The sequence below is a fragment of the Salvelinus namaycush genome, chromosome 15, assembly GCF_016432855.1.
Source record: "Salvelinus namaycush isolate Seneca chromosome 15, SaNama_1.0, whole genome shotgun sequence".
NCBI classification, from domain to species: domain Eukaryota; kingdom Metazoa; phylum Chordata; class Actinopteri; order Salmoniformes; family Salmonidae; genus Salvelinus; species Salvelinus namaycush.
Genome location: NC_052321.1, coordinates 32758746 through 32783123, shown reverse-complemented (window position 1 = coordinate 32783123; position 24378 = coordinate 32758746). Strand labels below are relative to the sequence as shown.

Sequence of the window (24378 nt, the reverse complement as noted above, 5' to 3'; positions counted from 1 at the left end):
TCAGAGACTAGCTTTGTATCTATAGCAGTGCTATGGATGTTCTAGCCTGCTTTCTTTGATTCAATGTTCTATTATGCTTTCCTTGAATGACTGAATCTCAAATCGACTTAACTTTTCACAAAATAACATTTTTCCATGTACTTTGGTGGTTCTCTCTTCAGTTCAGTTTGTGATTGTTACTTACAATTTCAAGGACAGTGGCATGTACAAACATACAAGTTAATAAAAACAGATACGACTACTAGTTAAACAACTCACAGTAAATCAGATAACAAATGTTAAAACACAAACAAAAATATATTTTAACAAGGTATTTTATTAGAAATGTCAGAAACAACACTGTTTCAGAAATTATATCAGATCCAGAGAAAAGGGAAGGCAGCTTTCATACCCTGCTATACTATGTAGGGTGGAGCATGTTAGTACCAGTCTGTATAGTATACTATCATGTTTCTTAGTTTTTTTTTAACCACAATGAGTGTTTGATATGAATGACTAACATGAATTAGACAGCACACACTAAAAGGTCTGAAATAACCCATTATGCTGTGGCGTACGCAGGGAGAAGAACAAAAAACACTTAGCTCTAATTAGATACCATTGTATTGGATTCTCCAATCTGTACCAACCGACGATACGACACCCACTTGTTCTCTTTCTGTAGCCTACAACGATGACGTCTCTGACTGACTGGATGATAATATTATATATTTCTCTGATACAAGATACATATATCATTTTTTAAATAGAAACAAACAGAAAATGTAATATAAAGTAACTCCATTGGGCATCACAATAAAATAACTGACTGGATGCTGGGTTAATTAGTGTTCTGGAGGAAAAGTACATGAATACCAGACTCATCTTACGATTCATACTGATCTGGGACCAAACATTTAGCTAGTAGGCAACAACTGATGTTTTCTTTTGTTTTTACAATAATTGACCAACTAGTGTCATAAAAAGGCTATACTGCAGATCATTCTCTGTACATAGTCCCTTTCCTGTACAAAGCTGTTGGTTTTCAATATAAAAAGGAGAAAGAGGTATTCTCTTTTGGTTGTTCACTCCCATGTCTAATAGCATCAGTTGACTACTGTTGAGCAAAACTGGGTTCATATAGTACTCGGGTTGATGATGCTCAGTGGTTACCATGGCGTCAGTCTGAGTCTCAGGCTGCGCTGGACACAGCCAGCTTCTTCAGGTGGTCCATGAACACCTGGAGACTGACGTCATCCGTCAGGATCGGAGCACCTGACTCCTACACACAGACAGGAGGAGAGTGGGATTCAGTTATGGGCAATTCCACAGCAATCATTGGTTTGGAATTTCCCTTATATAATCTTGGAAACTAGTTACACCTTTCTCCACACACACACAAAAAAAGTGGGAGGACTACACCTCATTTGTTCAGACTTTAAACTGACAACAAGTAGGAGTTGTAGAAAAATGATGAGTCAAGAACAAGAGAAGAATTGTGTGTCTCTCAATAGTGCGTGTTACTGTGTCCATGTAACAATCCAGAAGGTTCCACATGTCCACTACTTTCTGTGTGTCTCCTCTAACAAGCAGTAGTAGCAGCTGTAAGCCTTGAAAACCAATTGCAGGGACTCTTTCCTCTCATTAGTGCTAACACACACATAATTACACACATACAATACACGCCATTCAAAATAGCAACATGCTCTGCCTTAACAAAACCATACAAATAACACCATCCTTAGAAATGTGTACTTTTTATTTACAGTATATTCTAGTTCCTGGGCAAATGACAGTAGAAAATTAAGTCTTACCTGGCCCCATGCATACATATTATTGTGGGTTTGTGATGGGTTTACTTTAGATAGCAGGAAACGAGCCTAGAACACAACAAGAACATCATTACAGGAGGTTCAATAGACTTCACAGTTGACATTCTAAGAAATGTTTGTGTGTGTGTGTGTACACACACACACACACACACACCTGTGATCCGCCGTGCTCTGTGTCTATGTAGCGGGGCATAGGGAAGCGGCTGTGGAGGATCTCCTGGGCGTCGTCCACAGGAGCCTGCAGCAGATGGCGGAAGTTCTCGTACTCTGGCAACTCCTGGTAGCCTGCCTTACGCCACTGAGACACAGTCTGATGGATAGACAGAGAGGGTTACAGAGAGACGGGGAGGCGAGAGAGAGAAGAGCGGGAGAGAAAGAACGAGAGAGGGAACGGGAACAGTCAGTGCGGTCCTGAAGACATGAAGAGTTACATTTAGACATTTACAGAGCTGAGAAATTAGAGACAAGTCTAAAGGAGCAGATTGGTTTTGCTTGACTTCAATAGCAATACCTGACATAGGATTTGATTTCAATAGGAAACACAGTCGCTCTCTTCATAACAGTGCGTCTCACTGGACTCTTGGCCATTGAACCCCACTCTGACATTACATTGAAGATCTGTCTGTATTGATCGCTCACCCGCTGCTCACCCATCTATTCACAAATGTCAAATAAGTACAAAAGTATCTGGCTGCAACCAGAAAGGAAATCAGTCTAGTGTTACGATAGAATCACTTGATAGAGAGCCACCTCTCTCCACGTGTATAGATCGTAGCTGTGTGAGTGGTGAGACCATGAGGAGGACATGGAGGGTCGTGTCCTGTCACTGATGAGGACAGTTTTGAAGTAGTCTGTGAATGGGCATGTTGATTATGATTGGATGACTGATGAATGTACCTCTCCATGGTAGATGAGGATCTGGAAGAAGGTGTCCATGAGAAGGATGCGATCAGGAAGAATACTGCTGCTGTCCAGCAACACAGGCTAGGAGAAAAGAAAAAAACGTTTACAATTTTACACCACCTTGAAATGATACAATAAGAAGGATGCTGAACACAGGCTAAAAGGCGAGAAAGGAGATACTATTTTAAACCACTACCCTCCAAACTGTATGGTATCATTCTAATTCAGCTCCAATCAATAATGCCGTTTCAAGATTAAACCAGGTTTGTTGAGGATTAGAGGGGTGGGGGTTTAATCCCAGACACTGATAGGAACGTCACAATACTGGCATTTTTCCTTCCAAAACAAGCTCTCAAGATCACAACACACCAACCCCAAACTCAGGTACAAAAAATACAAAGATGGATGATCTTGATAGACAGAAGTTATACTGCTACCTATCTTTTATAGTGTGGTTGCCGTTTTAAAGGACACAGAAACAGCGCAGAAAGAAACAGTGGCTCTGTTTATACTTAACGCCATCTGCTTGACAAGGGGCAAAGACACGGAGAAGAATATTACTCTTTCAATGTTTAACAGGCAGGAGCGGACAGAGTCAAGACGGAAAACATTAGCATTGCATCCCAAATGGCACCCTATTCCTTATATGGTAAGCCCTGGTCAAAAGTAGTGCACTGCATAGGGACTAGGTGCCATTTGAGAGGCACTTACGTCTCTGTTAATCAAAAAAAAATAAACAGCTGAAGCGCTGTGTCTCCTGGTTACATGCATTACATCTGATACAGAGCCAGATGACAAGGCTGAGTCCCAAATGGCACCCTATTTCCAACGAAGTGCACCATCTTTGACTAGAGGACCATTGGCCCAGGTCAAAAGTAGTGGACTACAGATATTAGGTTGCCATTTGGGACTTAACCCCTAGAGTCGATGTCTGCTCCCACGGCAAAATCTAATTAGCATAATGAAAAAATCTGTCAGCTTAAGCTAGAGAAATCTTGTTTTTGTTGCTGGGTTTGTCTGACCATGATAGATCCCAAAAATCGGTATTCTCATGAAAACGTCTGTACCGTCAGAACTATTATGACCCCTCTATGGAAAGATAAGACTCTCACGAAGGTGTTCTCCGTTTTACACTGCAACCCCAACAAGCAGTGCGAGTCAAAGGTTTGGACACACCTACTCATTCAAGGGTTTTTCCTTTATTTTTACTATGTTCTACATTGTAGAATAATAGTGAAGACATCAAAACTATTAAATAACACACATGGAATCACGTAATAACCCAAAAAGTTTTAAACAAATCTAAATATACTTTATATTTGATATTCTTCAAAGTAGCCACCCTTTGCCTTGATGACAGCTTTGCACACTATTGGCATTCTCTCAACCAGCTGCATGAGGTAGTCACCTGGAATGCATTTCAATTACCAGGTGTACCTTGTTCAAAATTCAAAAGGCACTCGCACATCTGAGCAAACTTTTTGCAGGTGCATAGCAACAGTTGAACAAGATGAATGAAAAAGGAAACCGCACACTGCTCTTGATAGTACCACTGATCTTTAATAAGCTTACGTATCGGCCTCACGGCCTTCGTCAGAACTCTGGTATGTAAGCTTATTAAAGATCAGTGATACTATCAAGAGCAGTGTGCGGTTTCCTTTTTCATTCAGGTGTATCTTGTTAAAAGTTAATTTGTGGAATTTCTTTCCTTCTTAATGCATTTGAGACAATCAGTTGTGTTGTGACAAGGTAGGGGTTGTATACAGAAGATAGGCCTATTTGGTAAAAGACCAAGTCCATATTATGGCAAGAACAGCTCAAATAAGCAAAGAGAAACGACAGTCCATCGTTACTTTAAAGACATGAAGGTCAGTCAATCTGGAAAATTTCAAGAACTTTGATAGTTTCTTCAAGTGCAGTCGCAAAAACCATCAAGCGCTATGATGAAACTGTCTCTCATGAGGACCGCCACAGGAAAGGAAGACCCAGAGTTACCTCTGCTACAGAGGATAAATTCATTAGAGTTACCAGCCTCAGAAATTGCAGCTCAAATAAATGCTTCAGAGTAACAGACACATCTCAACATCAACTGTTCAGAGGAGACTGCGTGAATCAGGCCTTCATGGTCAAATTGCTAAAAAAAAACAAAAAAAAAACACTACTAGGAAAAGGAAAGGGGGATACCTAGTAAGTTGTACAACTGAATGAGTCTTCTGCATTTAACCCAACCCTCCATAATCGACATCCATGTCTTCGGCGCCCGGGGAACAGTGGGTTAACTGCCTTGCTATGGGGCAGAACGACAGATTCAAGGACACCAATAAGAAGAGAAGACTTGCTTGGGCCAAGAAACACAAGCAATGGACATTAGACCGGTGGAAATCTGTCCTTTTGGTCTGATGAGTCCAAATGTGAGATTTTTGGTTCCAACTGCCGTGTCTTTGTGAGACGCAGAGTAGATGAACGGATGATCTCTGCATGTGTGGTTCCCACCATGAAGCATGGAGGAGGTGTGATGGTGTTTTGCTGGTGACACCATCTGTGATTAATTAATAATTCAAGGCACACTTAACCAGCATAGCTACCACAGCATTCTGCAGCGATGATTCCATAGGTGTTATTTCATAGTTTTGATGTCTTCACTATTATTCTATAATGTAGAAAATAGTAAAAATAAAGAAAGACCCTTGGATGAGTAGGTGTTCTTAAACTTTTGATTGGTAGTGTATATATATATTTTTTATATACCTTAAGGGGTCCTAAAATTCTAAATCAAATAGCTAAGTGATCCTTGGTAATAGCTAAATGATCTCTCCCCCGGCTTAGACTCTTAAGGATTAAGCACTGTTAAATAACTTACCCTTTTCAGAGAGGTGTGTACTACGCTGTCACTCTGTAAGGTGTTAAAATCCACACTGTTGATAATTGCACTGAAAGGAGCGCTGGTCCGGAACACACTACTGTACTCACACACTACACTCACATCATTAACAACATAACCTCAAGCTTATCTGTAAGAAAAGGACCAAGGTATTAGTGCTCTCTCTCTGTTGACCTAGGCAACACAGCTAAGCCTGCAGAATGTGAGTGGGAAGGAGGTGAGAAAGTCAGAGATTGAGGTCTTGACATTTAATACATAAGACTAGCTCGTACAGTAAGCCAAAGCATCCATGATTTATGTTTATAAAGAGGAAGGAAAGCAAATTTCATTTTTCAATAGAAATAAAAATGTGTGTGTCTGTGTGCCCCCCCCCCCGTGTGTGTGTGTGTGTCCCCGTCCCCGTGTCTCCCCCGTGTGTGTGTTTGTGTGTCAGTGTCTCCCCCCCGTCCCAGTGTCGCCGTGGACCCCCCCCCGCCCGTGAGCCCCGTCCGTCCGTTAGTCCGTGCGTTCCGTCTGTTGTGCGTCCCCGTCCGTCCGTCCGTCAGGTCTTACCTCTGGGGGCCCGTTGAAGGAGTAGGCGTAGAGAATGGGTTGTATCATGATGAGAGACTGGGTCAGGTCCTGACGCATGAACTGGTGTCTGTAGTATGAGCTCTCATCTGGGCTGTTGTTGAACACTTGCAGGAAAGGAGATCTTCTTAGGTGGAACATAAACTGAGGGACAAAGGAAAAGCTATAATCTGCTTAAAAAAAATAAAATCTTTATATTAAGCCCGAAACATTACTTTAAAATAAAGATGTTAGCTCATAGATATTTATCATACATCTGTGTACAGTCGTGGGCAAAAGTTTTGAGAATGACACAAATATTAATTTTCAAAGTTTGCTGCTTCAGTGTCTTTAGATATTTTTGTCAGATGTTACTATGGAATACTGAAGTATAATTACAAGCAAAGACTTTTATAGACAATTACATGAAGTTGATGCAAAGAGTCAATATTTGCAGTGTTGACCCTTCTTTTTCAAGACCTCTGCAATCTGCCCTGGCATGGTGTCAATTAACTTCTGGGCCACATCCTGACTGATGGCAGCCCATTCTTGCATAATCAATGCTTGGAGTTTGTCAGAATTTGTGGGTTTTTGTTTGTCCACCTGCCTCTTGAGGATTGACCACAAGTTCTCAATGGGATTAAGGTCTGTGGAGTTTCCTGGCCATGGACCCAAAATATCTATGGTTTTGTTCCCCGAGCCACTTAGTTATCACTTTTGCCTTTGGCAAGGTGCTCCATCATGCTGGAAAAGGCATTGTTCGTCACCAAACTGTTCCTGGATGGGTGGAAGAAGCTGCTCTCGGAGGATGTGTTGGTACCATTCTTTATTCATGGCTGTGTTCTTAGGCAAAATTGTGAGTGGGCCCACTCCCTTGGCTGAGAAAAACCCCCACACATGAATGGTCTCAGGATGCTTTACTGTTGGCATGACACAGGACTGATGGTAGCGCTCACCTTGTCTTCTCCGGACAAGCTTTTCTCCAGATACCCCAAACAATAGGAAAGGGTATTCGTCAGAGAAAATGACTTTACCCCAGTCCTCAGCAGTCCAATCCCTGTACCTTTTGCAGAATATCAGTCTGTCCCTGATGTTTTTCCTGGAGAGAAGTGGCTTCTTTGCTGCCCTTCTTGACACCAGGCCATCCTCCAAAAGTCTTCGCCTCACTGTGCGTGCAGATGCACTCACACCTGCCTGCTGCCATTCCTGAGCAAGCTCTGTACTGGTGGTGCCCCGATCCCGCAGCTGAATCAACTTTAGGAGACGGTCCTGGCGCTTGCTGGACTTTCTTGGGCGCCCTGAAGCCTTCTTCACAACAATTGAACCGCTCTCCTTGAAGTTCTTGATGATCCGATAAATGGTTGATTTAGGTGCAATCTTACTGGCAGCAATATCCTTGCCTGTGAAGCCCTTTTTGTGCAAAGCAATGATGACGGCACGTGTTTCCTTGCAGGTAACCATGATTGACAGAAGAAGAACAATGATTCCAAGCACCACCCTCCTTTTGAAGCTTCCAGTCTGTTATTCGAACTCAATCAGCATGACAGAGTGATCTCCAGCCTTGTCCTCATCAACACTCACACCTGTGTTAACGAGAGAATCACTGACATGATCTCAGCTGGTCCTTTTGTGGCAGGGCTGAAATGCAGTGGAAATGTTTTTGGGGGATTCAGTTCATTTGCATGGCAAAGAGGGACTTTGCAATTAATCTGATCACTCTTCATAACATTCTGGAGTATATGCAAATTGCCATCATACAAACTGAGGCAGCAGACTGTGAAACTGTATATTTGTGTCATTCTCAAAACTTTTGGACAAGACTGTACTAGCTACAACTGTCGTTCCACTAAAGAGCCAACCAGCCTCTCAGCCCATGATCACTTACCTGGGGGTAGAGAGAAAAGGTTTCTGAGAAGCGGAAAGAGTTGGGATCATCCTTATGATAATCTCCAAACTTCTGACACTAGAACGGAGAGGAAAAAAGGCAATTCAAACCCATTATAAACCCTGCCTGCCACTGAGTCCACACTTCAAAATGTCACACTTAATCCCACAATTTCCCTGTGCCTGCTAGCCTGGAAATTGCTACTTTGCCCTGTCTCGGTCTTACCAGCCGGATGAGCTGCCTGTCCAGCCAGCGAAGCACGTCAGGGCCCTCCTCGGTCTCAGCGCGGTACACAGCCAGTCTAGCCATCAGGATGGCTGAAGCCTCCTGGTCAAATGATGCTGCAATACTCTGGATCTGGGTCCCTGCATCTGCCCAGCTGAGATGGGGGGGAGAGAAAGAGTGAGGAGAGAGCTCAAGAGAGAAACAACCTACATAAGCATTGTCGATCATTTGACACACTTATGTTTGTTTGTAAGGTTCTCCTCCACAATGAAAAAGTAATACCAACACAATCTATACCATAGATTTTATGGATAAATTAGTTCAGGGACAGTACGTCAGATGTTACAGTTCTGGTTACCTTGGCATTGAAAAGCCCCTTGCCATAATAAAGCTGGTAAATGAAATCCCATACTGTAATTTAAGTCTAGATAAATTGAACTGATCTTTTAAAACAGCCTGGGAATGACTTTATCTACACACATTTCCTCTCGCTACTGCCCTGTCACATGTTAAGCATTGTAGCTAAATAAAGGTTAAATAAAACAAATAAAACACGTCTCATGCTAACAAACATGAAGTGCAACATTGATCGTAACCCATTGAGAGTCTTTACAGTAGTCACATGACCGACAAGGCTCAGTCAGTGTCTTCTAAATACACGTTTGACACTAACAACCAAGACCATCTCCTCCTCTGATCAGGGGAGAAGACAACACAACAAACACTTTACCCCTACCGTGTTGCTATGGAAACAAGGTGAGCTTGCAGATGCAGCTCCATAGTGGAATGAAAAAAGTGGCAGATAAACCTTAAGTCCAGGATTTACTTGAAAAGAAGATGTGCTCTTAATGATGAATCAAATCCATATGTTTGTGTAAGTTTTGATCTGAAGTGAGACAAATCTGTAATGTGTGTGTGTGTGTGTATATATATATATATATATATATATATATATGTTTACTTTCTGGCGGTGGTGGTAACTCGGATGCGTTTCTGTCCACTGGAGTGTTGGTACTGTGTGACGTACTGGACCGCCCCTCGGCCCCCCTGGGGAATAGGTGCATTATGCTACAGACACAAAAACAGTTAGGAAAGAATCATTAGAAAGTCATCCCATTAGAAGTGCACATTCTATAAAAATGCTGTGATGATCATAAATGTAAATTACCCATCTATATAAGCAAATATACGTGGTTCTTGCCGGTGAGTTTTATTCAAATAATTTGCCGTGTACAAACACACACAACTGCTACGGCCTTATGGACAGCCAGAGAGGAAAAACAACTTCCAGAAGAATTTAAATAATTCGGTTATATGAGGGGGCTTAAAGCAGAAAGGCAATAATGAATGATTGGGCACTTAAATTGAATTAGAGGCACACTTCTTGCCAATTATCCCAAAAACACTCCAGAGTCAAATGGCTCATTAACTGTGCGGCAGCCATTACAGTGGAGGAGAGGATATTGGATCTCAAGCTTCTGTTTACACAGGCAGCACAACTCCTCTACATCCTCTCTCTCCCTCACAAGGCTGCGTATCCACACACCAGCTCCTTGACTGTTTGCCTCCGTACTTACACCATTAGGGCTGAATATTTCGGTTCTCATAGTTCTGCTGCTTGAGAGGGGGGTGTGCCGGGCTGTTTCACCCTCCCTGCCTCAATCTGAGGTAGAGATGGTGTACAGCGAGGCAGAGAGGAGCTAGCTCAGCCCTTCGAAGGACAGCTAGAGGACTTGGAGAGGAGCCTCCCCTCCCAGAGCACAGCGGGAGACTGACACAACAACCAGTTCCCTAGAGTCCCCCCCGAGGACCAGCCCACGACACACACAGGATAACATGACTTCACACTTCAACCTCAGTCAGTCAGCCAGCCAGTCGGGTCAGTGGGAGCTCATGGCCTGAACCAGGCGGGAGGAGAACGAGCAGCCAGGCAGCCCAGAAAGGACTTCTCTTCCACCAGGAGGTCGGGAGGATGCAGCCGGTGGCCCTGGTATATGCAGCTCTGATGGTGGTGTCCAGTCTGTTCTCTGTGTGTGGTAACGTGGTTCTACTTCTGGTGGTTTTTCTCAACAAGGAGCTCCATACCGAAACCTGGGCCCTGACCCTGAGCTTCTGCCTGAGTGACCTCGCCCTGGGTCTCTCAACCATCCCCTTCGGAGCCCACAACAGCCTGCTCAGGCCGCAGGGCTACCCCAGCGACGGGTACCTCTGCCAGGGCAGCGCCTTCCTCTACCTGCTCCTTCAGCTGGGCTCTATCCACTCCCTGACCTGGGCCACCGTCGACAAGTTCACAGAGATCTGCTTCGCCCTGAGCTACAGCACCATCTGCACGGCCAGGAGGACCAGGGTGGTGCTGGTCCTGGTGTGGCTCTACGGCCTGATCAACGCAGCCTTGCCACTGCTGGGCTTCGGCCGCTACACCTACAGCAGCACCAGGTTCCTGTGTGCCCCCAGCTTCCAGCCAGACTACAGGGGCTTCAGTCTGCTCTTCATCGTGGTCGGGATCATAGCACCCATACTCATCATGTGCTCCATGTATGCGTACATTGTGTATATTGCGAGGAAACAGGTGCGCCGAGGGACGTTTGTTTGCAACGACCAGCACTGTTTTTATGTCCCTGCTAAAAACTACTTCAGGAGCTCCATAGTGATGGTGGCAACTGTGGGTGAGTCTCATTGGTGGTTACATACCAGTTCTAACCTTGTGAATAGTATAGTGAAACTCTCGGTTTGGTGCTGTATTCAGACAAAGCAAGGCATTTGAGATATATGGTCATTCTGAGCACTGAGCAGATACACAGATTAAAAGCCCTTTATGTACGGAACAAAAGCAGATAACATTTCAAGGTCCATCAGTGGCTGTTATTATTGACATTTTTCTGTAGGCTACATTTGTAACTGGTCAAAATCAGTCTTTTTGAAATTGTCAATGTGCTATAAGTAAACAATAAGGCCCGAGGGGGTGTGGTATATGGCCAATATACCACGGCTAAGTGCTGTTCTTAAGCACGACGCAACGCTGAGTGCCTGGACACAGCCCTTAACCGTGGTATATTGGCCATATATCACAACCCCCCGAGGTGCCTTGCTATTATAAACTGGTTACCAACGTAATTAGAAGATTAAAAATACATCTTGTCATACCCGTGGTATACAGTCTGATATACCATGGCTGTCTACCAATCAGCATTCAGGGCTCAAACAACCCAGTTTATAAAAACATGACACACTACAATAAGGTCAGTTATTTTTGAAAATAAATAAATAAATAAATATATACCACACACTAAATAGACTTCTTCATATCAACATGTAATGTTACCGGAATTAATCTAATAACGCATTTCAATAAGATTACTCGCTCTTCTAATATATATTTTTTACGTAATTACTCTAATAATCTCCCGTCTTAATTCTCTCCATTGTCAGTGTTCCTGCTGGTGTGCTGGCTGCCTTACATCGCCACCTGTTTCTATGAGACGTTTAGTGGCCATGAACCTCCAGCAGCAACCTCAGCCGTAGCCACCTGGCTCGTCCTCTTCACCTCCGCACTCAACCCATGGATCAACTCCATGACGCAGATGTAAGTAATAGAGCAATAGCCCCAAACAAACAGTCACAGAAATATAAAGAGTAATTTCAATGCCAAGAAGAATAAGGCTCAATCTTATGAAGCTGTTACACCTCAATATAAAGCCCCTCAATATCCTTGTGGCCCATCAATTGCCACATGAAACCAAAATCAGAGGGAATTGATTAATGATCAACTCCATGAGCCAGATGTAGGGAATAGCCAATAGCCCAAACAGTCATTCAATAATATACTGTCATTCTCCCTTATTCAAAAAATATGAAGACTAGTCCAATTTCCCCCCATATCTCCATATCTCAAGAATAAGGCTCAATCTTGTGCAGATGATATAACGTAATAATATGAAGGCCCCTCAATAGCCACTTGAAACCAAAGTCAGAGCGAATTGAGAAGCTAGCTCCAATACATTTCTAAATGAGGGCTGCTGAGAGGTGAAATAGCTGAGAGCTTGAGATGATGAAATGAGCTTCTCAGTGTGGGAGCAGAGTTGTTTCTGGCTGCACTACAGATGTTATGGTTAATGGTGGCTTATTTTCTCTCTCTCTGATTCAATCTCCATCTCCATCTATTTCTTTCTCTTCCCCCCCTCTACATCTTGCTCTCCCCATTTCTCTCTATCCCTCTCAGGCGGTACAGAGCGGCTCTGCGGAAAAGCTTGAATAGAATACGCCAGCTGCTTCAGCACCGGCTGAAGAACTCCCACCCACAGAGCACCGCCATCCAACTGGAGATAGTGAGCCATAATCACCACCACCACATCGCCAAGCCTTCACTCTGGTCAGACGACTCCAAGCCAGGTTCACCAGAGACTAGATCCATGTCGGAGGTGACCATGGAGGATAGTAAAGACACTGGGGACAGTAAGGGCATTACACTGGACCAGGTCTGTCACTGCGGAACCATCTGTTAAAATTACTAGACTAACTACATACTTGATTTTATGGATCCCAGGACTCTCTGGAAAACAGTGGCAATTGTTACTATCCTGGCTAAATAAATACAAATTAATGAATTAAATGAAAGGTTGGGACTAATGAACAAGGGAGGACTATACCAAGGATCACTGTGGCGACAAGAGGCAACAGTCTCCTGTTTGACGAATGTGAGATCATTGTGGTCCTTAGTGGCCATACACCAAGACTGACATAGCTATCCTATCTGTTCAGTTTCAGATGAAAAAAGTTTGCTTACAACTTACACTGTCTGTTTGAACTACAATGTTAAACTACAATATTTGAATTACACAGCCGACTGTGCTAAACTGTTTATAGACAAACAACACTGTCAGAGATTAAGTCAATCCGTTTACAGTCAATAAATATTCATCAAAACAAATAATACTGATTCATAAAATGTCAATTGTGTTCTTCCTTAATGAATATACCTTGGGCAACACTGAGTCTAAAATCATTGACATCTAGCTACCAGATTAAATCTACCAGATTAGCAAAACTGAAAATATTGGGTTAGAGTGAATGTGATCATCTCAATAACATTTCAGAACCATCTTGTGCTAGCTACTGTTGGTACGCTTTATAAAGAGGCCATAGTGGTTTCATATACGAGCACACCATCTGGTGGCATAGTGATGCAACTGGCCAGTACAGCAGTAGAATATCATAGTAATAGAATAGCTAGTATGCCATCTGGTGGTGCAATTCAATTATCTAAATCTTTGGTACAAGTGTAACATTTGCATTTTAGTCATTTAGCAGATGCTCTTGGCAAACATGGCTCCGTGGGCCGCCTAATCTCAGATTTGTGTGATATAAAACGACTACTCAGGATCCTTCCTTCTCACTCCTGATCACAACAGAATGCAAAACATGGCACTTGACAAGTAGCTTAGTGATCAGAATTCAGAGTGTGTAATATGAACGCATACCTGATTGACCACCTCAAAGTACACTGCCAGAGTGGTGTTACGATCAAGACCACAGATCTTCCATTGAGAGGTGCCCCCTGTTCCAATTTCCTGTTTGGAAACAGACAGAAGTTTTCATAATCAGAATGACATTGTTCTAGAAGGGATCAGAAAGGGATCTCCTTCAGTAGAAATTCAGGACACAACATTCTGGACAACTTCAATTACAAAAAAGGTTCAACCGGATAAAAGTATTATCCCAAAAAAGATTACTGTACTGTTCTGCATATCTGCTCATGGATGTAGGTCATGGGATGTACATTTCCATTGAAAAGGACCCATGAGCACCAACATGTGAAGTTCATAGCAGCATGTCAAATGTAAGATAAGAGTATATTTGAGAAATTAAGGAATATATGTTTTCACCATTTCCATCTTTAAAAAAAATTAGAATAAGCAAAGGCTTTGATTTCTTGTCAATAGATGGAAAAGGGGTCTTAGAAAACATCATAAAAAGACTTAATAAAAGGTATTATAAATACATCAAAACACATTAATGTTGGAGTAAAGACCGCTGACAACGAATATCAACATTTATATTTAGGATTATTTTTTCTGCTTTCTGTAAGTTTAAGAAACATTGCCTTGTGCCGTGAAATATTACGAGATAAGAAGCTGTTGAAAGATACTAAATGTATTTTTCTCAGATGGCAGAACAGCGCTTTATGTAGCTATTGGGGCCTTGAATGTTTCGAGAGCTGTGTTGGCTAGTAAACTTTGTGCTGTCTTTAGTTTGGCTTGCAGGCAAAATCAATGACGGCCCTTTTAGGCTAAAAACAGCTGCCAAAACATCTTATATTAACTAAGAAAACCACTGTACATGGTTAAAACATTTAGGGGTACATCTGGATCAGTAAAGGACTGGCAACATATGTTGCTTATGCAAGGACGAACACTGAACAAACAAATAGTTCTGTGTTTTGTGCGCCAGTGTTATACAAATGTAAAACCAAGGTGAAACATAGTAACGTCAAAACGTTGCTTGGGAAATTACCCAAAGATGTGCTATGATTTCGATGCTAAAAATCTGAACTTCTAGGAAAAATAAATGAATATGCAACTTTTACAAGTTTTGAATCATAGTGTTCATATTCATAACATTATCTATAGATAATGATGTTGAAACGTTTCAGTTTGGTTTCCTGGGTCACGGAACAACAGATTTTTAGTGGGTGGCCCTTGGACTATTTAGGACACATCACCGTGAAGAGAATGACATTCATATCCATAATTAAGCATTTCTGTCTAGTACAGATCAGGGACCCATGATGAAATTCCATTACCAGGGGTGTAAATCCACTTCACTTAATGTATACTGAACAAAAATATAAAATGCAACAATTTCAAAGATTTTACTGAGTTACAGTTCATATACCGAAATGAGTCAATTGAAATAAATTCATTAGGCCCTAATCTATGCATTTCACATGACTGGGAATACAGATAAGCATTTGTTGGTCACAGAAACCCTAAAAACAAAAAAAACTGTCAGTATCTGGTGTGACCACCATTTGCCTCATGCAGTGTGACATCTCCTTCGCATAGAGTTGATCAGGCTGTTGATTGTGTCCTGTGGAATGTTGTCCCACTCCTCTTCAACGGTTGTGCATTAGTTGCTGGATATTGTCGGGAACTAGAACACGCTGTTGTCATGCCAATCCAGAGCATCCCAAATATGCTCAATGGGTGACATGTCTGGTGAGTGTGCAGCCCATGGGAAGAACTGGGACATTTTCAGCTTCCAAGAATTGTGTACAGATCCTTGCGACATTATCATGCTGAAACATGAGGTGATGGCTGCGGATGAATAGCCCGACAATAGGCCTCAGGATCTCATCATAGTATCTCTGTGCATTCAAATTGTCATTGATAAAATACAAATTGTGCTCGTTGTCCGTAGCTTATACCATCAGCAAACCGCTCGCCTACACTACGCCATACACTTGGTCTGAGGTTGTGAGGTCGGTTGAACGTACTGCCAAATTCTCTAAAACAACATTGGAGGCGGCTTATGGTAGAGAATTTAAACATTCAAATCTCTGGCAACAGTTCTGGTGGACATTCCTGCACTCAGCATGTCAATTTCACGCTACCTCAAAACTTGAGACATCAGTGGCATTGTGCTGTGTGACAACTGCAAATTTTAGAGTGGCTTTTTATTGTCCCCAGCACAAGTTGTACCTGTGTCATGATCATGCTGCTTAGTCAGCTTGTTGATATGCCACACTTGTCAGGTGGATGGATTATCTTGGCAAAGGACAAATGCTCCCTAATAGGGATGTAAACAAATTTGTGCACAACATTTGAGATAAATGAGCTTTTTGTGCATATGGAAAATTTCTGGTATCTTTTATTTCAGCTCATGAAACATGGGACCAACACTTTACATGTTGTGTTTATATTTTTGTTCAGTGAAGTTCAATAACCAAAATAGATGGTTTTCAAAGTCAAGGTGTCAGCTGACACCACATTCTTTCTGCAGACATCTTAATTCAGAGCAGATATTTAACATAGTTTTGGGGAAACGTGGTCACAAACTAAGGGAGATTTTACAGAAATTCTGTTAAACTTTGCATCTGTACAGTTCTTCCAGTAAATGTTTTTGTACCATTTTCAGTGTAAATTGATAAAAGTAGTCCTTCTGCATAGATTTTTTTTTACTTTTGAAAATCAATGATTTTTGTTTGGCATACACTTTGAGTACCGTTAACATGGAATTGCCCTGTAGAGTATTAGGGCACTGGTCCATGTATTTGAAGTGGACTCACATTTTCAGATACACACGGTCCTTTGGCATTTAATGACACACATGGCCCGATGGCTCCTGAAATCTTGATCTCTCGAGATGTCTGAAATTAAGAAGGACCGATGATATTACAACATACAGTTGAATTCGGAAGTTTACATGCACTTAGGTTGGAGTCATTAAAACTCATTTTTCAACCACTCCACAAATTTCTTGTTAACAAACTATAGTTTTGGCAAGTCAGTTAACACATCTACTTTGTGCATGATGCAAGTTATTTTTCCAACAATTGTTTACAGACTGATTATTTCACTATATCACAATTCCAGTGGGTCAGAAGTTTACATACACCAAGTTGACTGTGCCTTTAAACAGCTTGGAAAATTCCAGAAAATTATGTCATGGCTTTAGAAGCTTCTGCTAGGCTAATTGACATCATTTGAGTCAATTGGAGTTGTACCTGTGGATGCATTTCAAGGCCTACCCTCAAACTCAGTGCCTCTTTGCTTGACATCATGGGAAAATCAAAAGAAATCAGCCAAGACCTCAGAAAAACTATTGTAGACCTCCACAAGTCTGGTTCATCCTTGGGAGCAATTTCCAAACGCCTGAAGGTACCACGTTCATCTGTACAAACAATAGTACGCAAGTATAAACACCATGGGACCACGCAGCCGTCATACCGCTCAGGAAGGAGACGCGTTCTGTCTCCTAGAGATGAATGTACTTTGGTGCGAAAAGTGCAAATCAATCCCAGAACAACAGCAAAAGACCTTGTGAAGATGCTGGAGGAAACCGGTACAAAAGTATCTATATCCACCGTAAAACGAGTCCTATATAGACATAACCTGAAAGGCTGCTCAGCAACGAAAAAGCCACCGCTCCAAAACCGCCATTAAAAAAGCCAGACTACGGTTTGCAACTGCACATGTGGACAAAGATTGTACTTCTTGGAGAAATGTCCTCTGGTCTGATGAAACAAAAATAGAACTGTTCGGCCATAATGACCATCGTTATGTTCGGAGGAAAAGGGGAGGCTTGCAAGCCGAAGAACACCATCCCAACCGTGAAGCACGGGGGTGGCAGCATCATGCTGTGGGGGTGCTTTGCTGCAGGAGGGACTGGTGCACTTCACAAAATAGATGGCATCATGAAGACGGAAAATGATGTGGATATATTGAAGCAACATCTCAAAACATTAGTCAGGACTTTAAAGCTTGGTCGAAAATGGGTCTTCCAAATGGACAATGACCCCAAGCATACTTCCAAAGTTGTGGCAAAATGTCTTAAGGACAACAACGTCAAGGTATTGGAATGGCCATCACAAAGCCCTGACCTCAATCCCATAGAAAATTTGTGGGCAGAACTGAAAAAGCGTATGCGAGCATGGAGGCCTACAAACCTGACACAGTTACACCGCTCTGTCAGGAGGTATGGGTCAAAATTCACCCAACTTATTGTGGGAAGCTTGTGGAAGGCTACCCGAAACATTTGACCCAAGTTAAACAATTTAAAGGCAATGCTACCAAATACTAATTGAGTGTATGTAAACTGCTGACCCACTGGGAATGTGATGAAAGAAATAAAAGCTTAAATAAATAATTCTCTCTACTATTATTCTGAAATTTTCACATTCTTAAAATAAACTGGTGATCCTAATTGACCTAAAACAGAGAATTTTTACTAGGATTAAATGTCAGGAATTGTGAAAAACTGAGATTAAATGTATTTGGCTAAGGTATATGTAAACTTCCGACTTCAACTGTATTTGCATTTTGCGTACAATTCTATTTGGTGAAAAGGTTAAGAAATATGATATTTTCCATAATGTTTAATGGATCAAATCACCTATCAATGTGGCTCTGTTCCAATATCCAGATTTACACACTACTAAAACTCTTTGGCCTGAATGCAACGCGCTATGTCTGGAGAAAACCAGGCATAGCTCATCACAGCCTGAATTCAAAATCTATTAAATAGATATTTTCTCTCTCCCATCTACACACAATACCCTATAATGACAAAGTGAAAGCATGTTTAGACATTTTTTCAAATGTATTTTTGCAAATGCTGATAGACATACCCAAGACAACTCAAAGCTGTAATCGCCGCAAAAGGTGTGTCTACAAAGTATTGACTCAGGGTTGTGAATACTTATGTATTTATTTTCAATACATTTGCAAAAATATCTAAACATGTTTTCAGTTTGTCATTACAGGGTATTGTGTGTAGCTGGGTGAGAATTATTATTATTTATTTTTTTATATATTTTGAATTCAGGCTGTAACAAAATGTGGAACAAGTCAAGGGGTATGAAAACTTTCTGAAGGATTTGTATAGTGCACTACTAAGTAGTACACTCTATAAGCAGGGTACCATTTCAGATAGAGCCAGTCGGTGCAATGGTTCTACCTTTATCTCCAGAGTGCCTGCAAAGGCCATCTTGAAGGCTCCAGACACATCTTTGGTAAAAACCCTCTGGAAGGTTTGTTTGAATAGTGAGGTGGTGAAAGAGTCCGCCATCACCATGTAGCCTCTGCAAAAACATATATACGCGAACGAGTTCAACGATACATAGGGTGAATCTCAGAAGCTTTTCGTTGATTCCTTCCTCCTCAAAGCATCAGAGGAGAGCACTGGAGGAGAAGATCTGAGGTCAAACTCTCCTCTCACTATGGGAGAAGCCAGTGATTGACGTGTGTCTGCGTACCAAATGGCATTCTATTCCCTATATAGTGGGCTACTTTTGACCAGAGCCCTGGTCAAATGTAGTGCACTATATAGGGAATAGGGTGCCATTTCAGACGGAAGTTCACCAAACAGAAAAAGAGTTCTCACCCAGTGTGATTGGAACAACACTTCATTTCCAGCAGTCCAGTCTGGTCCAGAGCGCATGCATAGATGTCTATGATGTGGCCATTGGTGGAAGCACGGCTCGCCAACGCCTCGTAATGCTGAAAATTAAGGAAAGGGTTTTTACACATATCCAAACTTTATACAGGAGCAGGACAAAGAGGATCCAATATAATATAGAGAATTAAGAAATGCCTGTTTGTAATTTATGCAACAACAAAAAAACACACCTAGCCATTAACTGGTTGTCTCACTTTAATGTGCTGTAAAAGACTACTTGAGCATTTAATCATCATTTACAGACAGTGGCAACAGACCTGAAAAAAGTTCAGATCATGGTAAACCCATCTAAATAACAGGCAAAGTCAAAAGGTTGAGACAAACTTACTTTGGTCCCCTTCTTCATGAACTTGGCATTGTCCTTCTCAATGTCATGCCAGGAGCGAATAGGGGCCTTCAGCTCATCTCCTACCACCATGCCTGGGCCCTGAGTGGCTGGCCCACCGATAAAGGTCATGATGCGTGCCCCAGTGTTAGGGAAGGTGCACTAGAAGGGGAATGGATGGTGGAAAAAAGGGACACTATTACAAAACATTTCTATGAAGCTAAGTAAACAATCAACCAAACAATGACTAAAGCCTGTAATCATGACCCCATTACCACAGCGTAATAGTTTTAAATCTTACAAATCCCACTTCATACAGCGGAACACAGGGAAATATGAATTTGAAATAGTATGGGGAGGCTGATTTGACAAACAGTAATATTGAAAATGGTGTCATTGAAATATGGAACATAGTATTTTAATCACAAATCATATAGTTTTCTAAACCTTTAAAACACTTTGAAAGTGCTTACTTGAGTCTGCCTGGGATGCCAGTTGGACAGAGTTCGCACTTTCACAACTTTTTCCATTGGTGTAGTTTATATATATATATTTCCCCCCCCCAATTTCGTGGTATCCAATTGGTAGCTACAGTCTTGTCTCATCGCTGCAACTCCCGAGGCGAAGGTTGAGAGCCGTGCATCCTCCGAAACACAACCAAGCCGCACTGCTTCTTGACACAATGCCCACTTAACCCGGAAGCCAGTCGCACCAATGTGTCGGAGGAAACACCGTACACCTGGCGACTGTGTCAGCAAGCACTGCGCCCGGCCCGCCACAGGAGTCACTAGAGCGCGATGGGACGAGGACATCCCTGCCGGTCAAACCTTCCCCGAACGACACTGGGACAGTTTCTATTTTATTTAACCTTTATTTAACTAGGCAAGTCAGTTAAGAACAAATTCTTATTTACAATGACGGCCTAGGAACAGTGGGTTAACTGCCTTGTTCAGGGGCAGAACGACAGATTTTTACCTTGTCAGCTCGGGGATTCGATATAGCACCTTTCGGTTACTGGCCAATGCTCTAACCACTAGGCTACCTGCTGCCCCATGGGTCTCCCGGTCGCAGCCGGCTGCGACAGAGCCTGGACTCGAACCCAGAATCTCTAGTGGCACTGCCTTAGACCACTGCGCCACTCGGGAGGCTGCCATTGGTGCAATTGTGCCATGCAAAATCAATCAAGCCAAAGTGTTTGAAATATTTAAAATAGTATTTGAACCCAGGTCTGCAGTGAGGTAAGTTATATTTCTGTCCAGGTCTTACCTCCAGCAAGCCAACAGCGATGGACATGGCTGATCCTAACGAGCGGAGGGGCCGTTTTCCCTGAGTGACAGGCCAGGGATCTCTCTGCAGCTCTCCAAGCAGGTCTGTCAGGTTCATGTCAATCTTCTGGACTGGCTGGAGGAATCTAAGCAACAACAAAATGGAAATAAGTTCTAAAGTAAGACTTTTTTGTGTCACCAAATTATTTTAGTATATGTACTGCCAAGTCAAAACAATGCTGTAGCTATGTAGAGTGGTTTGCCTGTTGGAGAGGGGGGCCTGTGGAGCTTGTGGTCCCCGTCCTGCCTGTGCAGCAGTGGGCTTGGTCAACCCCAGCATCTCCTGCAATTGTTTGGCATTGAGGTCTTTGGTTCCCCTGAAGACGTAGCTCTTGGAGATGCCCTCGCAGCCCAGCTCGTGGACTTGGATCATGCGTCCAAAGGTGATGAGGCCCACCAGGGCCGTAGGAGGCAGCAGGGACAGGGACATCTGTAAGGACTCTTTCAGAGCCTGCAGGTCCTCGTCCTCCATGCAGGTGTCCACCACATATAGGAAGACAAGCGGCATCAGGGGACCTCTCTGTGGGGGCCAGGGAAGGCAAACTCAGAGCCATGGCATTGCATGCTTGATTTTATGTTCTAAATGAGAACTAATGAATCTCTGTAGGAGAGATAACAGAGGTAGGTATGCAATTATCTGTTGTTGAATCTTTACTAAAACGTATCAAAATGAAGGCCTATATCTAATTTAGATTCAATCAAAATACTGTATTTGTTAAAAAAAAATATATAATAAAATGTCCTTATTTTGAGTGATGGCTGGTTATCTAGATAGCTGTGATCAAATGGAAACCTTACCTGGACCACATATTCAATGGTGGAGAACTGTGGCAGCAGCTCGGCTGGCTGGTTGACATCTGATATCCCAGCATAGGTAGGAGGAAACTGATTTCTCTGATAGCAGAAGTTGCAAGCCCACAGTTTGGCTCTGTAATCCACTTGGCTAGGTTGAGAGACCAATTGATAGAGTTCAAAGAGAGAAGGACCAAACAGTTTAGGCTACAATTATTTTATCAGTGGGTTACATGTGAACCTTTTGAAGATTGACCAAGGATATGTTCAGTACAAATCACCTGACGATGACAGTTATAAATTCATAAGTATAAGTGAATGAGGAAAAGAGAGAACAGCGAATAATTTGCTTTAACTTTCCCCCAATTCCCTGTTTTTCCAGGAAGTTACCCAGATTTTGCAACCCTATGTATAAGTAAGGGAATGAGGATTGTTGCCTCACTTACCAGAGGGGGTTGAGGACAGCGCGGCAGGTCACCCTGCTACACAGCACAGGCTCATACTGGATGGGGGGCAGTTCTGGACGCTCTTTCAGGGGGGTGAACAGAGAGGCAACGGGGACCACCATGCGGGTGGCCTCCAGACGACTAGAGGGCCAGACATTCCAGCTGAAGCGCACCCCATCACGCTCTTCATTCTGTGCAATAAACTCCGGGAAGGTCGCCATAGCACCCTCCGAGAACTGCAGACAGAGGGAGGGAAAGGTGTGTCTGCGTGTTATTGCAATAGGCTATACATTTTATGGTCATGATTGCATTGGATATTTCAACATAGCATGAATTATATAATAGTCCACTGCACTGCAATGAGTCTTATGATATGATCAATTTTTTAAATCTATTTTTCCCCCATTCCTTTTTGTTATTTATTATTATTTATGTGTTTTTTATGCACTTTGAGATTATTCTGTCAAATGAAAATCACTTTACAAATGTAATAAATTATTTTAATTGCCTGACTTGGCTGTTTTTATTAGCCTAGTTATCTGTTCTGAGTCTTGAGATATCCTTTAGGACTTTGAGCATAACGTTACACTCCAGCACACTACCAATTTGAATGTGTCATATCAAGGGGGCAGAGAAAATGCAGCCAAATATGAACCTATGGGAAATTCTGGCTTACGTCTAACTGGGGCTAAACCATGGCTAGAACTAAAGACCAGAATATGATCCTGACTGTGACCCACTTTTTCACTCACTGATCAAATCTGTTTAAAATAACTTACTTTGAAAACACACTCTGAATCTGAATAAATAGAAGGGCATACATAACGTTAGTTTAGTTGGCAAGTAAACTCATTGTACTGAACCATCACTTACCTTTGCTTTCTCCAGACACAATATTTGACCAGATGAGATTATCAGAGATGGAAATGATCACAAATCCTTATGTAGTTAGGCTAACAAAAAGGTATTTCAAAATTCTAACACTGACTGTATTGGGCTTTTATCTAACTAGCAAGCTGACCTGAATCAAATGAAATCAATGGTGAATCAATCAACAGGCTTTACAAACTGATGCTGGATTACAAGCAAAGCTGTTTTGATTGAATATACACAGCAAGTCACTCCACCTACAACAACATTACTGTAGCTAGCTAAATACTGTTAACGTTAAAGTTAGCTAGCGTGGTAGGTAGCTGACTGGCTAGCTAACTACATAACACGGGAACGCCAAAACCAAATGTTTAATGTTTCGGGGTGGATATCCTAGTTATAACAACAACAAAAAATGTGCCAAAGTCAAAAGTGCTTTCACCATGGCATGTTAGCAAGCAGTACGTTAACTAGCTAACGTTACGCCGTTAACTAAACCACCGGCACCCGCGAATGCCAATGCAATGTGTCAAACCTGTTTTCACCCTGCTTCAACTAACAGCCAAACTACACTTTGTCAGCTAAGAAGAATTAGATTCAAAATACGAATAAATTGTGAAAACACATACATTAAAGATATTGCTAAGTCAACAGTTAAAGCAAATAGCAGAATATTTAGCTACCTGATATCCTCAGACGAGTTCTACACTGCTACTGGTGACAGTGAGTGTACAGCGCCCCGCACACAACGTAGGATGACAACGTAGCAAACAAAACATGGCTGCGGGAAGCAATGCCACGTCAAGAGGGTTTTGGTTAGAAGGGATACAGTTTGTCAGAATTAACTTTTTGTAGCAGGTTAGAACTTACGCAGCATGTATGGATAAGTAACGTAGCAGGTTAGGAGAATTAGATAAATGTTAGGAAAATGATTAGGGGTAGCTAAAAAGCAAAACAAATAATTGTTCACGCCAATGTGACATAAACTGTATCCCTTCTAGCCAAGACCTGTCAAGAAGCGTGTCCAATCATATAGGCCCTTACCCCAAATAGATGAATTATCAGGTGACATATTCATGTTTATTCAACAGTGATTTTTTTTTGGACGTGTCTGGCTTCATTCCAACAGAGAATTATCTATATGAAACAGTTGTCCTGCTTGTTGGACCGATAAGAGTGAGCCTCTTGGTT

At 42.2% G+C, this 24378-nt stretch overlaps 1 protein-coding gene across 4 annotated transcripts; it reads right to left on the bottom strand.

Annotated features, from left to right (window-relative positions):
* Window positions 1-296: 296 nt before the first annotated feature.
* LOC120060455 (protein transport protein Sec23A) lies at window positions 297-24000 on the bottom strand. 4 transcript variants are annotated; one of them, XM_039009785.1, is made up of 19 exons: window positions 23871-24000; window positions 22318-22553; window positions 21878-22022; window positions 21283-21599; window positions 21021-21165; window positions 19758-19916; window positions 19355-19470; window positions 18929-19052; window positions 16539-16619; window positions 13732-13821; window positions 9216-9322; window positions 8255-8408; window positions 8030-8107; window positions 6148-6309; window positions 5575-5607; window positions 2709-2795; window positions 1966-2121; window positions 1794-1859; window positions 297-1261 (listed from the first exon to the last, which is right to left on the bottom strand). In XM_039009785.1, exons 2-19 carry the CDS (start codon window positions 22536-22538, stop codon window positions 1172-1174), a joined length of 2331 nt encoding a protein of 776 aa, XP_038865713.1. In that variant the 5' UTR covers window positions 22539-22553; window positions 23871-24000; the 3' UTR covers window positions 297-1171. The 4 variants fall into 4 exon arrangements, 3 of the variants coding, with proteins under 3 accessions (XP_038865713.1, XP_038865714.1, XP_038865715.1); XM_039009786.1 differs by lacking the exon at window positions 5575-5607; XM_039009787.1 differs by lacking the exons at window positions 297-1261; window positions 1794-1859; window positions 1966-2121; window positions 2709-2795 and adding an exon at window positions 2802-3236.
* Between the last annotated feature and the right edge of the window lie 378 nt (window positions 24001-24378).

Excerpts from the sequence above, each read along its gene's own strand:
- LOC120060455 (XM_039009785.1), bottom strand. The coding sequence starts at position 22,538 with ATGGCGACCTTCCCGGAGTTTATTGCACAGAATGAAGAGCGTGATGGG. Across the intron at positions 9,323-13,731 it reads ACTTTGAGGTGGTCAATCAG|CATAATGCACCTATTCCCCA; the intron begins GTATGCGTTCAT and ends TTGTGTCTGTAG. Across the intron at positions 2,122-2,708 it reads TCCTCATCTACCATGGAGAG|ACTGTGTCTCAGTGGCGTAA; the intron begins GTACATTCATCA and ends TCTATCCATCAG.